Below are 20,666 nucleotides of genomic sequence, written 5' to 3'. Positions count from 1 at the left end.
CCCACACAAAAAACCACGTCAGATAGGTTAAGGGGATGAAACCAATCTGAACTCTCAGCCCGTTGAGGCAAATCTACTCTGGATGATATATATATATTTTTATTTATAGCCCGCCCTTTCCCAAATGGGCTCTGAGCGGGTGACAACAGTCAATAATACAAAGTTCAAATCAGATACATAAAATAAAATAATATACAATCTAAAAACAATATAACAGTCTAAAAAAAACCTCCAGTTCTGCCGTTGGTGGTATTGGTTGCCTCCAGTGTTCCCTCTAAGCTGAGTTAGCATGAGCTAGCTCACAGATTTTTAGCCTCCATCTCACATATTTTTGTCCTAGCTCAGGACGGATGACCCCAGAGCACAATAATTTATGCAGTAGCTCACAACTCTAATGCCAAGTGGGCAGCTGTGTTGGTCTGCAGTAGCTGAACAAAGCAGGAGTCAAGTTCACCTTTAAGACCAACCAAGTTTTATTCAGAACATACGCTTTCATGTGCTCTCTAAGCACACTTCATCAGACGAGGGGGTCAGGTATTGTGGGCTGAAATACAAGCAGTTTGTTGATTAAGTATGCAGACTGATCACATGGTAAACCAGTGTGGCTTGGCCATTTGGTCTGGATAGCCATAAAAGGTAATAAAGTCCTCTTTCAATTGGTGTTTCTAGGTGAATCACAAAAGGATGTGTATAAATACTGGCTATTTATCTCATTACATATACTTAACCCATTTTCATTTTATGTATTCTTGTATGTTTTCTAATAGCAGACTAGAATGATGTCCATAATGTATAGATTGATGCTGATAAGTCAATTAGGTGGACTACAACTAGAAAATACACTTTCTTTTGTGATTCACCTAGGTTTACAGAAACACCAATTGGCAGAGGACTTTATTACCTTTTATGGCTATCCAGACCAAATGGCCAAGCCACACTGGTTTACCATGTGATCAGTCTGCATACTTAATCAACAAACTGCTTGCATTTCAGCCTACAATAACTGATTCCCTCATCTGATGAAGTGTGCTTAGAGAGCACACGAAAGCTTACGTTCTGAATAAAACTTCCTTGGTCTTAAAGGTGCAACTTGACTCCTGTTTTGTTCAACTTTAATGCCAGTAACTCACAAAGTAGAATTTTTGCTCACAAGAATCTGCGGCTTAGAGGGAACATTGGTTGCCTTCACACATATTTAAAAGGACCTGAAGAATTCAGCATGGAAAAAAGAGGCCTGCCCTGCACTCAAGCACCTACTTGTTTGCCTCTCTTCTTCTTCCTCCTCAGAGTCCAAGGCGAATGGATCTTCACCTTCTTCCAGGTAAGAGAGATAGTCAGGTTTGAGGACACCTTTGGAAGAAACAGACAGTCCAGTTACTTTTGGCTACAAAACATTTAGACATTCCAAAGGAAACCCATTTTTTTTACTTGTCTCTCAGAAAGACGGGGAGAGGGAGCAATTTTAACCAGCAGAGACAGTTGCATGGACTGGAACACTCTGGTTTGGCATTTGAGAGTACCAATCCACTTCCCAGGGAACTTGAACATGTTGGGAAGTAGTGACCCTCCAAACACCAAGATACAACATCAGAGGAGGCTTTGGCCTCTGTGTCAAGGTGAAAAGTCTCCAGTGGTTATTAGATTAATTAGATTAGATATTGGATTTATACCCCGCCCTTTACTCTGAATCTCAGAGCGGCTCCTTTTACCTTCCTCCCCCACAACAGACACCCTGTGAGGTGGGTGGGGCAGAGGGAGCTCTCCCACAAGCTGCCCTTTCAAGGACAATCTCTGGGAGAGCTATGGCTGACCCAAGGCCATTCCAGCAGCTGCAGGTGGAGGAGTGGGGAATCAAACCCGGTTCTCCCAGGTAAGAGTCCAAACACTTTGAATGTCCTCCATGCCCCAGAAGGGATCACCAGAAGTCACCACGGCTTCCAGGCATGCATGTACATGCACACACACATAAATAATGATAACAACAGGGAGTTCTAACTTCTGTTCCACATGTATAACCACTAAAATGTTGAGTGGTAAAGCTGCAGTACTACAGTCAGAGCCCTCTGCTCATGACCAGAGTTCAGTCCCAGCAGAAGCTGGGTTCAGGTAGCTGGCTCCAGGTTGACTCATCCTTTCATCCTTCCGAGGTTGGTCAAATGAGTCCCCAGCCTGCTAGGGGGAAAGTGTAGATGACTGGGGAAGGCAATGGCAAACCACCCCGTAAAAAGTCTGCCGTGAAAATGTTGTGAAAGCAACGTCACCCCAGAGTCAAAAACGACTGGTGCTTGCACAGGGGACTATCTTTACCTTTTTTAAAGAGTGGAGACGGGGAAGCATTCTTTTAGTACTTTGTCAGATCATGGCGAAACCTCTCCCTCCTGTTCATAATATTAACAAATGTTTGCTGCTATACTATTAGCAATTACATTCCGTTGCCAAGCAAGATAGGGATGAGAAGGAGTTCATAATTAACATGCGGAATTAACTGCTGCAAGATGTGGAGGCAGCTACAAGCGTAGCCAGCTTCAAGAGTGGATTGGATGAACATCTGGAGCAGAGGCCCATCAGTGGCTATTAGCCACAAGGTATAGAGGGAACACTCTGTCTGGGGCACTGATACTCTGTTTTAAGAACATAAGAGAAGCCATGTTGGATCAGGCAATGGCCCATCCAGTCCAACACTGTGTCTCACAGTGGCCAACATAAATAAATAAACAAACACACACACACTGTGGCTAATAGTCACTGATGGACCTCTGCTCCATATTTTTATCTAACCCCCTCTTGAAGCTGCCTATGCTTGTAGCCGCCACCACCGCCTGTGGCAGTGAATTCCACATGTTAATCACCCTTTGGGTGAAGAAGTACTTCCTTTTATCCGTCTTAACCTGACTGCTCAGCAATTTCATCGAATGCCCACAAGTTCTTGTATTGTGAGAAAGGGAGAAAAGTACTTCTTTCTCTGCTTTCTCCATCCCATGCATAATCTTGTAAACCTCTATCATGTCACCCCGCAGTCGACGTTTCTCCAAGCTAAAGAGCCCCAAGCGTTTTAACCTTTCTTCATAGCGAAAGTGTTCCAACTCTTGAATCTTTCTAGTTGCCCTTTTCTGGACTTTTCCCAATGCTATAATATCCTTTTTGAGGTGCGGTGACCAGAATGCCTGGAGCGCAACAGTTCGTACCCATCACTAATTTGCAAGGCTGTTAATAACAGGACGTTTTGGAGGACAGATCCAGGTGGGCAGCCGTGTTGGTCTGAAGGAATAGAACAAAGCTGAAGTCCAGGAGCACCTTTAAGACCAACAGAGTTTTATAGAGAATGTAAGCTTTACCCACTACCCACAAGCTATATGTAGCACTGCTCACTGTACCCCATTTCATTGTCTGACGAAGTGTTCATGCATACGAAAGCTTGCATTCTCAATAAAACTTTGTTGGCCTTAAAGGCCTTAAATAACTTTGTTATTTTGGAGAGCAGGACATTCATTAATAGAGTCACCTTAAGTAGGAAGCAAGAGCTCTGTGGTAAAGCTGCAGTACTGCAGTCAGGACCTGAGTTCGATCCCCACGGCAGTTGGGTTCTGGTAGCTGGCTTGAGGTTGACTCAGCCTTCCATCCTTCTGAGGTCAGTAAAATGAGCTTGCTGGGGGGAAAGTGTAGATGACTGGGGAAGGCAACGGCAAACCACCCCGTAAGAAGTCTGTCAAGAAAATGTCCTGATGTGACATCATCCCATGGGTCAGTAACAACTCGGTGCTTGCACAGGGGACTACCTTTACCTTTTTACCTTGATGGCACAACACACAAAATGAGAGATTTAATACGAAGAGTAATGATGAATTTCTGAGCATTGAAAATAAAAACATACCAAATGAAGAATTCCTTGTTTTGGCTTGGAAGATGTGGCCCAAGAGGACTTGGAGCAACCCTGTCATTTCCAAACTCCTGTGTTCATATCATGATTTTTTAAAAAGAATCCCGAAAGATTTCAGTCACTCACCCAGGGACCATCTCCGTGGCTCCCCACCCAGCATCAGGAATTTCATTTCGCCCGGTCTGCTCTCTTTTTGAACACAAATCCTCCTACCTGGAACACCACATCCCTACTGGCAGGGGCGGAATTCTAGCAGGAGCTCCTTTGCGTATTAGGCCACACACCCCTGATACAGCCAGTCCTCCAAGAGCTTACATAAAAGAGTCTTGTAAGCTTTTGGAGGACTGGCTACATCAGGGAGATGTGGCCAAACATGCAAAGAAGCTCCTGCTAGAAACCCACCCCTGCTTATTGGGATCCATAATCGGAATATCAACGTGGCATTGATCAACCTAAGGCAAAGGAATCCTTACCCAGAAAGGTCACATTCTCATAATTCTCCAGCATGACTTCTTTGTACAGAGCCCTTTGGCCTGGATCAAGCAAAGCCCATTCCTCCGCCGTGAAATGCACAGCTACCTCCTCAAAGGAAACCTGAAACAGACCCCCCCCCCAAAAAAAAAAGGTCACATATAGTTGCTCATAATATGGAACGCTACATAAAGCTCCTGGCCCCACTGATGAACCTTTTGATGGCACCTGGGATTTTTGGTTACTGTGTGACACAGAGTATTGGACAGGATGGGCCATTGGCCTGATCCAACATGGTTTCTCTTATGTTCTCTTAAAGGAGGGGTGATTCCCCTCTGCCCGCCAAGACTAAAACCTTCCTGTGAAACAATTGTTGGATTTCATAGCCTTCTGAGTGGGCAGCTCAAATATTCTGCAGTGCCAGAATCAGCTCCCCCTCCCCGCCACAATCCTAACACACACAAAGTTGCCTCCTGCCTCTCCCCCGATTAACCCCCTCTTACCTGAGCTGGCTGAATAGTAGCTGTTTCCATTTCACCACAAAGAACTGAAGGCCTAGAATGTGATGACAGCGATGCTTTTCTGCAGTCTGTGGGGAAGAAAATTAAGAGGGGTAAGGTTTGGGGTTTAAAGCAATTTGAGTCATGGGTTCAAAGGTTACTACATAGTAACTCTTTTATTACTAAGGAATTTAGGCTATTAAAAACATCTCCCTTTCTCACACTTCTCTGAGACCTGATAAGAACTGTCTATGTGAATCCGGGGGAGAGGCACCTCACAGCTTTACCAGCCAGGCTGTAGCGTAAATATCCTTGGGCTAGATAGATTTACTGCTTGCCCAAACATTGTAAAGAGGAGGGGTCGGTGGATACTAGTGGCCTGCTGTCTAAGAAACCATCATGGCACTTAGAAATATGCATGCTTGACACCCCTAAGGAGAGACAATTTGGTGTAGTGGTAAAGTCCACGGACTCTTATCTGGGAGAACCAGGTTTGATTCCCCACTTCTCCACTTGCACCTGCTGAAGTGACCTTGGATCAGTCATAACTCTCTCAGAGCTGTTCTCTCAAGAGCTCCCTCAGCCCCACCTAGCTCACAGGGTGTCTGTTGCAGAGAGAGGAAGGGAAGGAGATGGTAAACTGCTCTGAGACTCCAAGTGAAGGGAAGGGTATAAATCCAATCTCTTCTCTCCCAAGGCTCTTCTGAACCTCACAGTGACAAAGAAGAAATGCCCAATAGAAGGAACCAGACAGAGCTACCAAAGGCTCACAAGTTTTTATTTACTTATTTACATAAAATAGTTATCAAATTCCTCTTTCAGGATCGTCTCTTGCATAAATGGAAACTGAGGGCACTGAGGGTCACATGTCTGTGACTAAACCCATGGTTCAGTTCAGCAATAACAACAAAAAGACTCATAAAAACATATAATTTCAAGAATACCAGCATAAAATGTCACAAGGCCAGGGTTCAGAATCAAACGCACCCGTGGGGGCAACTGAAGAAGAAAAGAGATTGAATTTATATCCCGCCTCAGAACAGTTTACAATCTCCTTCCCTTCCTCTCCCCACAACAGACACCCTGTGGCTGAGAGACCTCTGACAGAAACTGCTCTTGAGCAGAACAGCTCTGTGAGAATTGTGACTGACTCAAGGTCACACCAGCAGGTGCATATGGAGGAGTGAGGAATCAAACCCAGTTCTCCCAGATTAGAGTTCTCTACTCTTAACCACTACTCTAAACTGGCTCTGCTTGGAGGGATTTCAGCAAGACCCATTCAAGGGAGAAGCAAGAGTAAGGAAGAGCTGAAAAACCATCCTGTTCATGCCACAAATACACACCCAGTGATGCTTCCACTGGCTAGAAATACCTCTCCCCCCCAGTCCCTCAAACTTGTAACTCTACATGCAACAGGATCTAGGAGGGAAAAGGGCTAAGAGAATTCTCTCACTCAGGTACACTTGGCAATTGTCCCCACTCTCTCCTCGGTTAGACATTTAGCCTCTTTGGCTATTGATTGCCTTCTGTTTCATCTTATATAGGACATCGTTACTTCTCTCTCGTACAAGGGCTTGGAGATATGGCAAGTTGGCTTTCCCAATAAGTGAAATGTGTATGGATATGTCATGCAATCTGTGCTTCTATTTTTGCAAGTAAAATTTCCTTCTCCTAATTTGAACCAATAGTCCATCTAGTCCAGCATCCTGTCTCACAGATTGGCCAATTAGTTCCTCTGGAGGGCCAACAACAGAGCATAGAGGTCGAGGCCTTCCTAAGAGCATAAGAGCCTTGCTGGATCAGAACAGTGGTCCATGTAGTCCTGTCTGCTATCTCACACAGCGGCCAACCAATTCCTCTAGATAGCCAACAACAGGGCAGAGAGGTGAAGCCTGCATAAGAACATAAGAGCAGCCCTGCTGGATCAGACCAGTGGTCCATCTAGTCCAGCATCCTGTCTCACAGAGCAGGTAACCAATTCCTCCAGAAAACCAAGAACAGGGCATAGAGGCTGAGGCCTTCCCCTGATGTTGCCTCCTGGCTCTGAGATTCAGAAGTTTAGTGCCTTTGAATTTGGAAATTCGCAGAGGTGTCTCCGAATTTTGCCTGGAGTCTGTCTGTCCTCTTTTTCCTCCCTTTGACTTCTGCTATATTTATATTTGTTGAAAACCATAGACCCATCTGGTGCAGCTGATGAAAACAAAAGTAGTGCAGTGGGACTCACCTCCTTTCCAGGTAGGAGTGGCTGTTGAAATGACAGAGGCTTTCAGGAATTACTCCTGGATGCACCCCGCCCCCAACTCTTTGAAACTTTTTTTTTTTTGGGGGGGGGGGGGGTTGTTCAGCCAAAAAGGCAAACTTATCCTCCTTCTGAGAGTCAGTTTGGTGTAGCGGTTAAGTGTGCGGACTCTTATCTGGGAGAACCGGGTTTGATTCCCCACTCCTCCACTTGCAGCTGCTGGAATGGCCTTGGGTCAGCCATCGCTCTTGCAGAGGTTGCCCTTGAAAGGAGGTAGCTTCTGGGAGAGCTCTCTCAGCCCCACCTACCTCACAGGGTGTCTGTTGTGGAGGAGGAAGATAAAGGAGATTGTGAGCCACTCTGAAATTCGGAGTGGAAAGGGGGGGGGATATATATCCAATATCTTTTTCTGTGCTGGATTCCAACTTGCCCTGGTTGAGTCTGTCAAGTGCCTTGCCATTTGAACTGTTCTGATTTTCTTTCTCCTTGCTCTTTTGCTCTGCTTTGCCTATCTCTTTGCAACAGTTATCAAGAAGACTCTGCCAGCCTAGCTGGTTGTCTAGGCAACCAAGGTCAACTACCCAGTCGAGTAACACCTGGGTATGTCTGTAAGGGGAAAAATTGGGGACTTCCCGCGTTTTGTGTTTGCTTCCCCGTGCATCTTTAAAATGTAACGGCTTATAATGAAAGCATATAAGAGGTCCTAAGACTGGCCCTCCCAGTCTTTGCAAAGTCTGCCATGCCTATACACAGTTGTCTGGAGATCCAAGTGGGCAGTCATGTTAGTCTGAAGCAGTTGAACAAAGCAGGAGTCAAGTGTCCCCTTTAAGACCAACCAAGTGTTATTCAGAACGTAATCTTTCGTGTGCTAAAAGCATACCTCTTCAGACAAGGGGATCAGGTACATAGACTGTACCCTCGTCTGAAGAAGTGTGCTTTTAGCAAACAAAAGCTTATGTTCTGAATAAAACCTGGTTGGTCTTAAAGGTGCACCTGACTCCTGCTTTGTTCAACAGTTGTCAGGAGTTAATAAACGACCATTAAAGGAATGGGCTGTTTGTGATTCTGGAACTACTGGGGTCTTGAAAGAGTCTAATGGTGCATGGTACCCTGGCACAGGGCTTTTTTTCTGGAAAAAGAGGTGCTGGAACTCTCAAGAGGGAAATGAAGGAGAAACACATGGGTGCCCATCATGAACTTTTTTTTTTTGAGAATTTAGTTTCCCTGATGAGGTTCTGGAGCTCTGTTCCACCACATTCCCCCAGGGAGGAAAAAAAACCCTCCTTGCCTGACACCCTCTAGTCTACTCTGAAGGCTGGCGCCCTAGATGATCGTCTAGATCCACCCCACAGCAACTTCTTGCCCCTGCGCTGCACAAAGTCCTGTCTCTGCTTCCCCCTTCCCAAATCATCCACCTTTGGCAGCATCCTCATTTTATTTGGCTCACTCCACTGACCCACAAGCTCAATTTTCCCTCCTGGGGATGCCAGCCTTCAGGTGGGACCTGGGGATCCCATAAGAACATAACAGAATCCATGTTTGATCAGGCCACTGGCCCATCCAGTTCAACGCCCTGTGTCACACAGTAGTCAAAGCCCAGGTGCCATCACAGGGCTGCCAAGTCCAACTCAAGAAATATCTGGGGACTCTGGGGGTGGAGCTAGGAGTCATTGCAGGAGGAGCCAGGAGCAAGGGTGGGACAAGCATAATTGAACTCCAAAGGGAGTTCTGGCCATCACATTTCAAGGGACTGCACACCTTCTAAATGCCTTCCCTTCATTGGAAATAAGGAAGGATAGGGGCACCTTCTTTTGGGGCTCATAGAATTGGACCCCCTGGCCCAATCTTTTAGAAACTGGGAGGGGTCTTTTGAAGAGAGGCACCAGATGCTATGCTGCAAATTCAGTGCTTCTACCTCAAAAACCAGCCCCCCCACCAGAGCCCCAGATATCCGCAGATCAATTCTCAATTATACCCTATGCCAGGGGTGGCCAACGGTAGCTCTCCAGATGTTTTTGCCTACAACTCCCATCAGCCCCAGTCATCAGTCATCCTGGCTGGGGCTGATGAGAGCCGAGGGCAAAAAACATCCGGAGAGCTACCGTTGGCCACCCCTGCACTATGCCACGGGAATCGGTCTCCATAGGGAATAATCGACTGCCCAGTAGACATTTCCCTCCCCTTTACCCCCGCTTTCTGATGACCCTGAAGCAGGGGGAGAGCCTCCAAACGGGGACTGGCAACCCTATGCCATCAGGAAATCCACCAGAGGGGCCACAACTCCAGAAGCCCTTCCACTGTTGCCCCCCAAGCCCCAAGAACACAGAACATCACTGCCCCGTACATATGAATTCCTTGGAATTGCAGCTCACGTCTAGACTACAGAGATCATTTCCCCTGGAGAAAATGGATGCTTTGGAAGGTAGACTCTGTGGCCTAGAATTACACCTCAACTCCAGCCCGCAGGGGGCTGCAAAAAAATGGCTGCTTTGGAGGGAGGACTATACAGCATTGCACCCCACTGAGAGGTCCCTGTCCTTCCCAGGCTCCATCCCCAAATCTCCAGGACTTTCCCAACATAGATCTAGCAACCCTGCCCCCCATCTCCCGCCGGCGCCCCCCAGCCGCCCATATCCAGGATCTGGGAGGAAAATGGTCTCAGGCAACTGGGGCGGATTCTTTCCCTTCGCCCTACTCCCATCTGACCCCTTGCTTGGAGACACCGGGGACCTTCTGCTTGCAAAGCGGATGCTCCCCTCCCCCTTTCAAATCCTAGGCAGCCTTCTGGATCTCTTCCCTCCGGGTGCCAATCCCTCCCAGGCGCCTCGCCTTGCAGAGATAAGAAATGCGGCGGTTTCCAGACGCACCTACCTTTGCCCTCCCAAAACACGCGTCTGCAAGAGAGCTCCAGGGGCCGCCAACGTATCGCCGACACGCGGTTTCTATTGTCTGCTTTTTGGTTGCAACCCACTCCCCTTCCGCCTTCCTTCCCTCCGACGCTTTCGGGCTTTTCATGCAATTCTCCCGGCGGCCGAGGGGGGGGGCGCGAAGCGCGCCACCATTGAAGTTTGTTTTCAGCCCCAAGGGAGCCTCGGCTTTCTTTATTTATTCATCCGCTTGCTTCATTTGATACTTCCTCCTGAGTCAATGGAGCCTCACAGCCACTTAAGAGCATTCTCTTCTCCACTCACACCCACCTTGTGGTGTAGGGTTGCCCGGTCCAATTCAAGAACTATCTGAGAGATTTGCAGGTAGAGCCAGGAGCAAGGTTATGGCAAGCACGATTGAACCCCAAGGGGGTTCTGGCCATCACATTTAAAGGGACTGCACACCTTTTAAATGCCTTCCCTCCATTGCACATAATGAAGGATTAACAGGGAATTAATTAATACAAAATTAATTAATAGGAAATAGAGAGTGAGTATAAATGGGCAATTTTTGCAGTGGAGGATGATAAGCAGTGGGGTGCTGCAGGGCTAAATACTGGGTCTGATGCTTTTTAACTGGTTCATTAATGATTTGGAGTTGGGAGTAAGCAGTGAAGTGGCTAAGTTTGCGGATGGCACTAAATTGCTCAGGGTGGTGAGAACCAGAGAAGATTGTGAGGCACTCCAAAGGGAGCTGTTGAGGTTGGGTGAGTGGGCATCAACATGGCAAATGAGGTTCAACGTGGCCAAGTGCAAGGTAATGCACATTGAGGCCAAAAATCCAAATTATAAATACAAGTTGATGGGGTGTGAACTGGCAGAGAATGACCAATAAAGAGATCTTGGGATTGTGGAAGATAACTCAATGAAAATGTCGAGACAATGTGCAACTGCAATAAAAAAGGCAAACGCCATGCTGGGAATTATTAGGAAGGGAATTTAAACAAATCAGCCAGTATGATTATGCCCCTATCTAAATTGATGGTGCAACCTCATTTGAAGTACTGTGTACAATTCTGGTCACCGCACCTCAAAAAAGATATTATAGCATTGGAAAAAGTGCAGAAAAGGGCAACTAGAATGATTTTTTTCAAGTTTTATATTTTATTAATAAAACAAACATCAAGGGAAAAAGACAAACAAAAGAGAAAGAAATTACAGTATAAACTGGAATATAAGGACCTAACTAGGTCATATACAATACATTCCATCATTACTCTTATTCGAGATTCCAAATTTTATAGACCCACTTTGGGGTGGAGGGGGGAGCAGATGCAAGAGGGGGAAGGAGTGGGGGGCGAAGGAAGAGATTTGGGGGGGAGGTGAGAGCAGATGCAAGAGGGGAAAGGAGTGGGGGCGAAGGGAGAGATTTGGGGTGGGGGAGGAGGGAGCAGATGCAGGAGGAGAAAAAGAGTGGGGGGCGGAGGGGGACTTTGGGGGGGAGGTGGGAGCAGATGCAAGAGGAGGAAAGGAGTGGGGGGCAAAGGGGGAGATTTGGGGGGGAGGTGGGAGCAGATGCAAGAGGGGGAAAGGAGTGGGGGCGAAGGGAGAGATTTGGGGTGGGGGAGGAGGGAGCAGATGCAGGAGGGGGAAAGGAGTGGGGGCGGAGGCGGACATTTTGGGGGGAAGTGGGAGCAGGTGCAAGAGGGGGAAAGGAGTGGGGGCGAAGGGAGAGATTTGGGGTGGGGGAGGAGGGATCAGATGCAAGCGGGGGAAAGAAATGGGGGGGCAGAGGGGAACATTGGGGAGAGGTGGGAGCAGATGCAAGAGGGGGAAGGAGTGGGGGGCGAAGGAAGAGATTTGGGGTGGGGGAGGAGGGAACAGATGCAGGAGGAGAAAAGGAGTGGGGGGCGGAGGGGGAGATTTGGGGCGGGGGAGGAGGGATCAGATGCAAGAGAGAGAAAGGAGTGGGGGGGGGAGGGAGCAGATGCAAGAGGGGGAAAGGGCTGAAGGGGAGACAGGGATGCTGGGCACCCAGGTTTTGAGTAGTTCCTCTCCACAATGGCTGGCTGGCTGCCGGGATAAGGGGGTGGGTTGGGAATGGCTCCTCCAAAAAGGCAAGAAGCCGGAAATGAAGGCGACGTGCGGCTTGGGTCACCCGTACGTGACGTAGGCACCTGGGAGGCGATGCTCTGGTTTTGGTGCAAAACTCTATGGTAGAAGCTAATTGCCCGGGTGAGCTTCTTCCCTCCCCGCTCCTGGTAAGTCCACCAGGGTGGGGGAGGCGGGAGAAGATGCAAGAGGGGGGAAATGAATTGGGGGGGGGGGGCTGAGGGGGAGATTTGGGGTGGAAGGCGCAGATGCAGAAACTGGCGGCCCCCTGCAAAGCCGTGAGTGCCGAATCTGAAACCAGCACCTCGGAAGGTTGGACAGAGATTCAGTAGCTTCAGCTTCCATGGAGGCGTGCGTAGGACGCAGGTGCAAGGAATGATGGAACAAAGTATTTAGGTATTTCAAAGAAACACAATCCTTGCCCTGTTTTTTGGAAGATCAAGGGAAGGGCAGAAGCATTGGTGACTAACAGACAAATAGGTATCTTGAAACAAATCTGGTCACCACATCTCAAAAAAGACATCAAAGTGTTTGAGGCTGTTTGGCTTGAAGAGAGGACATCTGAGGGGTGATATGATAGAGATTCACGAGATTACGCCTGGGATAGGGAAGATAGAGAAAGAAGTACTTTTTTCCCTTTCTCACAGTACAAGAACTCGTGGACACTCCAGGAAATTGCTGAGCAGTAGGTTAGAATGGATTAAAGGAAGTACTTCTTCACGCAAAGGGTGATTAATACATGGAATTCACTGCCACAGGAGGTGGTGGCAGCTACAAGCATGGACGGCTTCAAAAGGGGATTGGATAAACATATGGAGCAGAGGTCCATCAGTGGCTATTCGCCTCAACGTATTGTTGGAACTCTGTCTGGGGCAGTGATGCTCTGTATTCTTGGTGCTGGGGGGGGGGGGGGGCGTGGATCAGAAGTGGTAGGGCTTCTAGTGTCCTGGCCCCACTGGTGGACCTCCTGATGGCACCTGTTTTTTTTTGCCATTGTGTGATAGAGTGTTGGATGGGATGGGCCACTGGCCTGACCCAACATGGCTTCTTTTATGTTCTTATGACTTGTCTTCAGGAAGGGGTTGGGGTAGGGAGGGAAGGTAGGAGGGTTCCTAAAGGAAAGGTGACAGCAAAAACAATTTCCCACCTGCTTTCTTTCTTTCCCTCCCAAGCAGCAGAAAAATGCCTTTGAAGTCTTCTCCACCATCTCCTCCAGGTGGTGAAAGGAAGCCAGTCACCATGCAGCCAGCTCAGGTACTGTGATGGGGTGTCCTTGGGAAGGTGTGCATTGGAGGGCAGAGATGCTTCTTTCTCTGTTGCAAGGATGAGAGGATGGGGCAACTTTTGCTGGGTTTTGGCACTGTCCACTGAGGTAGGTAGAAAATAGTCACTCTCATCATGTGTAGAGAATCCTTTGCAGGATCAATAAAACTATAGTTAGAGCCAGGAGGCAACATCAGGGAAAGGCCTGGGCCTCTATGCCCTGTTGGCAGCTCTCCAGAGGAACTGGTTGGCCGCTGTGTGAGACAGGAGGCTGGACTAGATGGACCATTGGTTTGATCCAGCAGGGCTCTTCTTAGGCCTGTTGTTGGCCATCTAGAGGAACTGGTTGGCCACTGTGTAGGACAGGAGGTTGGACTAGCTGGACTTTTGGTCTGACCCAGCTCTGCATATGAAGGCTTCATATGAAGGCCCTGTTGTTGGCCATCCATAGGAACTGATTGGCCACAATGTGAAACAGGAGGCTGGACTATATGGACTATTGGTCTGACTTAGCTCTACATATGAAGGCCTCAGCCTCTTTCCCCTGTTGTTGGCTGCCCAGAGGAACTGGTTGGCCACTGTGTTGAGACAGGAGGCTGGACTAGATGGACTATTGGTCTGTCCCAGTTCTTCTTATGAAGGCCTCAGTCTCTCTGCCCTGTAGTTGACCTTCCAGAGGAACTGTTTGGCCACTCTGTGAGACAGGATGCAGGTCTTGATGGGCTATTGGTCTGATCCAACAGGGCTCTTCTGATGTTCTTATGACTTCAGCAAGGAAGCCAGAGAGGTGGCAGGCTGGTAGCTCCCTGTGCATGATGGCTGTCCCTTAGGCCCCAGGATGCCCCAGGCAGAGCTAGGAAGGGAAAACCTCAGGGCTCTGATCCATTCCTTTTTGTGTTGCTCTTCAAGAATTGTTTACTGTTGACTTTTTTTTTTCATGGACCAATTTACCACTGATATAAAGAAATGGTTTCTTCTTCTTCCAGGGCCAAGTGTCCTTCGAAGAGGTGGCTGTGTATTTCACCCAGGGGGAGTGGACTTTGCTGTGCCCAGCCCAGAGAGCTCTGTACCAAGAAGTCATGTTGGAGAATTTTGGGAATGTGGCCTCTCTGGGTAAGGAATTCATTTTCCCCTTGACTCGCCTCCTCGATATTGTGGAGACTAATGATGCCCGAGCTCCTTGATCCTGTATATAGGCATGGTTAGAGTTCAGTTTTCTCCTTGGGGAGAATGGAAGCTCCTGCATCAAACGAGAGGACATGAAGAGAAGGTGGTGTCAAGAGATGCTTTGTTTGTAGAGAGAGTCAGAGCAGGTGTTTCCCTCCAGTCCGGGGCTTCCTTGACCTGTGCTTGCAAAGGGCTTAAAGCATGCGGCTCGGGGGCCAGATCAGGCCCTCAGAGGGCTCCTATCAGGGCCCCAGGCAATTGGCTGTCATCTGCTTCCTTCTCCCTCTCTCTTGCTTCCTTCTACATCACAGCTTGCTTTGCAAGCCTTGCTCAGTTGCACAGGAGCTTCAGAGCAAAGCCTCTATTTTCTCCATTGACTGAGGCATCTCCCTTAGGGAGGAAGAACTTGCTTTGCCAGTCTCTCTCAATTGCACAGCAGAGCTACTGAGCCAAGCCTCTCTTCCTTCTATTGGCTGAGGCTCCTCCCCCTCCTGGTCCCCTGCGGAAGGAAGGAAAGCGCTTCCTTTGCCCGGTTCCCTGGGTCCCATGGGAGAAATACAAAGAAAGCACCTTTAAGAACAACAAGTGCTAATGTTTTAAGCATGTTTTATTTTAAGGTGTTTTTTTAAAAATTAATTGTGTTCATATGTGTCCTTTATAAAGTTTATATCTCTGCTACCTTATCTTAAATGCGTACACATACAGCCTAACCCAACATGGCTAGGTGTCAAGCGCCAATATTTCTCAATAAGCAGTCTTTTGTTTTTAAATCAAAGCTTCTTTTATTGTTAGGAATTCAGTAGCTGTACCAAGGACACAAGCCTTGGGAGTAATGGCGTATACACAGTTACATAGTTGCTATATAGGATATCTTCAAAGGCTAACTATACAGATGCAAGATTGAGTCACAGGTTCAAAGGTTACTAAACACTATCGATGTTGTCACTAAGGAATTTAGGCTATTAAAAACATCTCCCATTCTCACACATCTCTAGACGAAGATAACAGTTGTCTGTGTGAACCTGTGAGAGAGACAACTTGAAAGTAATACCAGCCAGGCTGTAGCATAAACATCCTTGGGCCAGATGGATTTATTACTTGCTCAATGGTTGTAAAAGAGGGGGGAGCAGTATAGAGCTGGTGACCTGCTCTCTGCCTAAGCAACAATTATGTTACAGAAATAAGCGCGCTTGTCACTAGGCCTCGGCCCAACAAGGTCTCATTTATGTCAGGTCTGGCCCTCATAACAAATGAGTTTGATATCCTTGGCGTAGAGTTACAAACTGAGGGTGGACGGAAGGATGGATGTAAGGGTGAGTTCTGCAGAAGGAAAACAGAACTGGCAAAATTGGTCATATGCTTGCCTTTCCTAAAGAAGATAGATCAACATGGGTGCCGTGGTTGTCTGCTGCAGCAGGAGAGCTTAGCAAGAGCCCAGCAGCTCCTTAAAGACTAACAAGCTTTGTGGCAAGGTTTGAGCTTTTGTGAGTCACAGTATCTGAAGAAGTGAGCAGTGACTCATGACTGCTCCTATGCTGTCACAAATTTTGTTAGTCTTTAAGGTGCTACTGAACTCTTGCTCTGTACTACTGTCCTAAAGAAGGTGCGTTGTATCCAGGGCTTTTTTTTTGTAGCAGGGACTCCTTTGCATATTTAGCCACACCTCCCTGATGTAGCCAATCCTCCAAGAGCTTACAGGGCTTTTAGTACAGGGCCTACTGTAAGCTCCTGGAGGATTGGCTGCATCAGGGGTGTATGGCCTAATATGCAAAGGAGTTCCTGCTACAAAAAAAGGCCTGGTTGTGCTATGTCAATGCTGGAAAAATGTCTGGGGAAAATAAGAGGCAGGAAATGGTAGGCCTTTCTTGTACCTTTTTCCTTGATTCTTACCAGGTGATTGGAAAGAGGAAGCATCATGGCCTCTTGTGGGCCATCTGAGCCACCACTGGCCAGAACCTAGGGTTGCCAAGTCCCCTGCAGCCTATTGTAGCATAGAGCTTTCCCTCCCAAATTGCTAGAGCATCTGGGACAGCTCCTAGAGCGGCCAGTACACAATGTTGCCAGTGCGATGATGTCACTGTGAGTGCCATCATTGCGCCAGCGACGTCGGGGGAGGACCTCCCCCCGCCAGCCCAATGCGGGTCAGCGAGTTGGGGAGCTCTGGGGTGGGGGAACCCCCGCCCAGCCTGGGAACTTAGCAGCCCTACCAGAACACCTTCCAGGGTGGGTGGAATGATCAATATTATCATTGTAGGAATCTTAGTGGGGAAGGAGATGAGGTTTCTGGGCCAACCTGCATTGCAGGAGATGTTTTTGAGAGGCGAGGAATGCCTTGGTATAGTCTTGTTGGGACAAAATGTGGGTCATTTCTCATAGACTGCACAGGTATGCACAGGTATGCAGGGCATAGGAGAGCCACAGGTGTTGTTTAAGGATGCATTCGTTTGGAAACAAGGATCCCTGACTTTGAGGATGGCATTTTATTGACTGTGGGGTGATAGAAGATGGAGTCCCTCTTGACCTCTAATTTCAGAGGGCCCTGGGATCCAGGGAGTTTTGAAGGCTGGTTTCTGTTGTGTGTATGGAAGAGAGATTGTCTTGGATAAGAACAATCCTGGATTCCCTAACGTGACTTAGTTCCTAATTGGCCAAGCAGTGGACGTATATTTGGCATTGCCGGATGAATGAGCTTTGATCCAGCTTTCTTAGTTGTGGAAAGGCAGGCTCAAGGCGGCTTTCCCATGCACACAGAAAAGATATAATTGTGGTTTTGTTTGCACCCAAAAAAGGAGCTGTGATTGCCAAACCTAACCTCATATCCTGGCTGGAGGAAGAGCAATTTGTCCGTGTCTGTGATGAAGAGGAAGGATCGGCAGGTATGTCTGTAGGAAAGGAAAGGTCCCCTGTGCAAGCAACAGTCGTTTCCGACTCTGGGGTGTCGCTGCTTTCACAACGTTTTCACGGCAGATCTTTTTTATGGGGTGGTTTGCCATTGCCTTCCCCGGTCATTACACTTCCGCCCAGCAAGCTGGGTACTCATTTTACCGACCTCGGAAGGATGGAAGGCTGAGTCAACCTGGAGCCGGCTACCTGAACCCGCTTCCGCCGGAATCGAACTCAGGTCGTGAGCAGAGAGTTCAGACCAAAGTACTACAGTACTGCTGCTTTACCACTCTATAGGAACTCCTCCAGGGCTCTGTCTCAGTTCTAGTAGACTCTCCTGGTTGAGTTTTAGTAGTTCAGATTATTCTGATCTCAAATTTTTGCCCCAAACATTCGCTTTGTCCTTGTGTAGAAAGGGTCTCTAAAACCCCTTTTCAGCCCACATGGGAATGCAAAAGCCACCCAGGCTTCCTGATTTTGTGGTCCAGCCGCACTCCTTTTCCTCTCCTCCCCTGTAGTTGTGTTCTCTCTCCTTACTACTGCAGCCCTCATTGACTGTGGGTGACAAATAAACCCAAGCTATAGATCTGCACTGGACTCAGATCTTGGAGAGTTAAAGCCTCCTTAGCTGAATCCAGCTACAGAATCCCCCATCAAGCCTGAGAGCCTGAGAGCCAGTTTGGTGTAGTGGTTAAGTGTGCAGACTCTTATCTGGGAGAACTGGGTTTGATTCCCCACTCCTCCGCTCCTCCACTTGCACCTGTTGGAATGGCCTTGAGTCAGCCATAGCTCTGGCAGAGGTTTTCCTTGAAAGGGCAGCTTCTGGGAGAGCCCTCTCAGCCCCACCCACCTCACAGGGTGTTTGTTGTGGAGGAGGAAGATAAAGGAGACTGTGAGCCACTCTGACTGGAGTATGGAATATAAATTCAGTATCTTCTTCTTCAAGATGCATATATGATGTGACATCTGATAAAGCAAGATAAGAAGGCCGATCCTAATTCTTAGCCTCTGTCAAAATGCAGTTAATCCAGCTTTTCTGCCATTGTTTCCATTAACTGTCATAGAAAATTAAAGTAGCTTTAAGCAAACAGAGTTCACTGGCAGTTGAAAAGTGTGTGAGCCCTTGTTAACATGCAAAATCAGCAGGAAAAAAAGCTGGGGATGTAATCAGCTACTGGTACAGCACCAACAAGCATCATTTTCAGCAAGATCTAGGTGCCTCAATCCTGTAGAATACCAAAGTACCTGTAAAAGAGGTTTTTTGGCAAATAATAATAATTATCATTTGACATTGTGCATAGTATTGCCAGGAGATCCTAAGAGAGTGGCAGGCAGAAGTTCTAGCTCAGGGGTGTCTAGCATGTGGCCCGCAGGCCTAATCAGGCCTGCCATCAACTGGTCATTGTCTGCTTCTTTCTGCCTTGGCTGCTTCCTTTGGTCACCAGTTTGTGTTTCTCTCCTGCAATCAGCCAGCCACCAAAGCAGCTCCTTCTCGCTCTTTCCCTCTTTCTCCTCCCTTTTTCCAAAGGAAGGAGGGGGAGGGGGAGCTTTAGCCAATGAAGGCTCTATAGCTCTGCTGTGTGATTAAGGCTCTATAGCTCTGCTGTGTGATTAAGTTTGCCAAGCTCAATTAATCGCACTGCAGAGCTACTGAGCCAAGCCTCTATTCCTCCTAGTGGCTTAGGTTCCTCCCCTTCCTCATCCCTTGGGGAAGGAAGGAAAGAGCCAGAGCTTCCTTTGTCCAGCCCCCACCATTGAGAGACATACAAAGAGCACCTTTAAGGCTAGCAGCATTTCATTGAAAGTATGAGCTTTTTGCCTTACTGCTACTGATGATATTGGACAGACTTAACCAGGGCAAGTTGGAATCCAGCACAGAAGAAGATATTGGATTTATATCCCCCCCTTTTCCACTCCGAATCTCAGAGTCTCAGAGCAGCTCACAATCTCCTTTATCTTCCTCCCCCACAACAGACACCCTATGAGGTGGGTGGGGCTAAGAGGGTTCACAGCAGCTGCCCTTTCAAGGATAACCTCTGCCAGAACTATGGCTGACCCAAGGCCATTCCAGTAGGTGCAAGTGGAGAAGTGGGGAATCAAACCCGGTTCTCCCAGATAAGAGTCCACACACTTAACCACTACACCAAACTGGCTCTCTACAGAGAGAAAGAGAGAGAGTATTGCTACAGAGAGAAAGAGAGAGAGTCAAAGAAAGAGAGAGAGAGTTTTGTTGGGCTTGTTATGGGCGCAACTGGGTTCCCCTTCTCTTTTTCACTGTATTCATGGCCTTCAGTCTTTCTCAATAGGAAAGCATGTGAACTATTTAGAACAGGGGTCCCCAACCCCCGGACCGTGGACCAGTACTGGTCCATGGCCTGTTTACAAGTGGTCTGTGCAGCCGCCCACCCCACTCCCTGCACAGCCTTGTCGTCCCCCCGCGCAGCCTCTCCGACCCCCCTTTTACACCACTTTAAGGCCGGGGAAGGTGCCATGAAGCGCCTTCCAGGCCGACCTCCCCTGCCCCCTGCTGATCAGCTGATCCAATCAGTGGGGGAAACCGCAGCAGCGGCGAGTTACCACTGAAACAGCCGCACTGCCATGGTTTTCCCGGCCAATTGGATCAGCTGATTGGTGGGGGGGAGGTCGATCTGAAAGGTGCTTTGCCTTCTCTGGCCTTAAAGTGATAAAAACGGGGCGGTGAGGCTGCATGGGGGCGGGCGGCAAGGCTGTGGGGGGCGGGGCAGAGGAGAGAGGAGAAAACGGGGGGAGGAGGAGGCGCCATGGGGGGGGCACCAGCTCTGGGGCTGCGGTGGGCTGGCCAGCCCTGGGGCTGGTCCCTGGGACAAAAAAGGTTGGGGGCCACTGATTTAGAAGAGAAATAACAAGTCAGGATTAGGCTGAGAGTGTGTGTCCTGCCCAGATTTTCCCAGCAAACTTCCTTTGATTTTTCTTTCACATTTTCCTTTGATTGAGGATCTTGCATTTAGACTTTCCAGGCAGGAGGCTGATACTGACAATTGTACATGGCTGTCTCTCTGTTCTTGCACTGCCACATAGGAGTTGTAGTTATTTTTCTGGGGAAGACTATAGTTTTGCAGACAAGCACATAGCCCTCAGTCTGTATCGTAGTGCCTTCACATATTGTTGATTGGCATATGAAACAACTTATGTACAAAAGTTCACAATGCCCAACTGCTTGATGTTTTCCTCTGGGTATAAGGCTCAAAGCATTGGACATGAGAGCTTTGTAATGAATGTCAATGAATCAAAAGTAGGTTTGCAACTTA

At 48.1% G+C, this 20,666-nt stretch overlaps 2 protein-coding genes across 2 annotated transcripts in view; one reads left to right on the top strand and one right to left on the bottom strand.

The window, feature by feature from the left end:
- Window positions 1–20,666, bottom strand: part of LOC132571344 (zinc finger protein 850-like) — a 359,929-nt gene that overhangs the window by 54,804 nt on the left and 284,459 nt on the right. The window lies entirely within an intron of this gene.
- Window positions 13,227–20,666, top strand: part of LOC132571235 (zinc finger protein 883-like) — a 216,748-nt gene continuing 209,308 nt past the window's right edge. The window contains exon 1 of the mRNA XM_060237964.1: window positions 13,227–13,320. Within this exon, the coding sequence (XP_060093947.1) occupies window positions 13,249–13,320 (72 nt within the window). The 5' untranslated portion in view covers window positions 13,227–13,248. The remainder of the gene's footprint in view (window positions 13,321–20,666) is intronic.

The sequence above is a fragment of the Heteronotia binoei genome, chromosome 5 (genome assembly GCF_032191835.1).
Source record: "Heteronotia binoei isolate CCM8104 ecotype False Entrance Well chromosome 5, APGP_CSIRO_Hbin_v1, whole genome shotgun sequence".
Classification (NCBI taxonomy): domain Eukaryota; kingdom Metazoa; phylum Chordata; class Lepidosauria; order Squamata; family Gekkonidae; genus Heteronotia; species Heteronotia binoei.
This window is presented reverse-complemented; position numbering and strand designations above follow the sequence as displayed.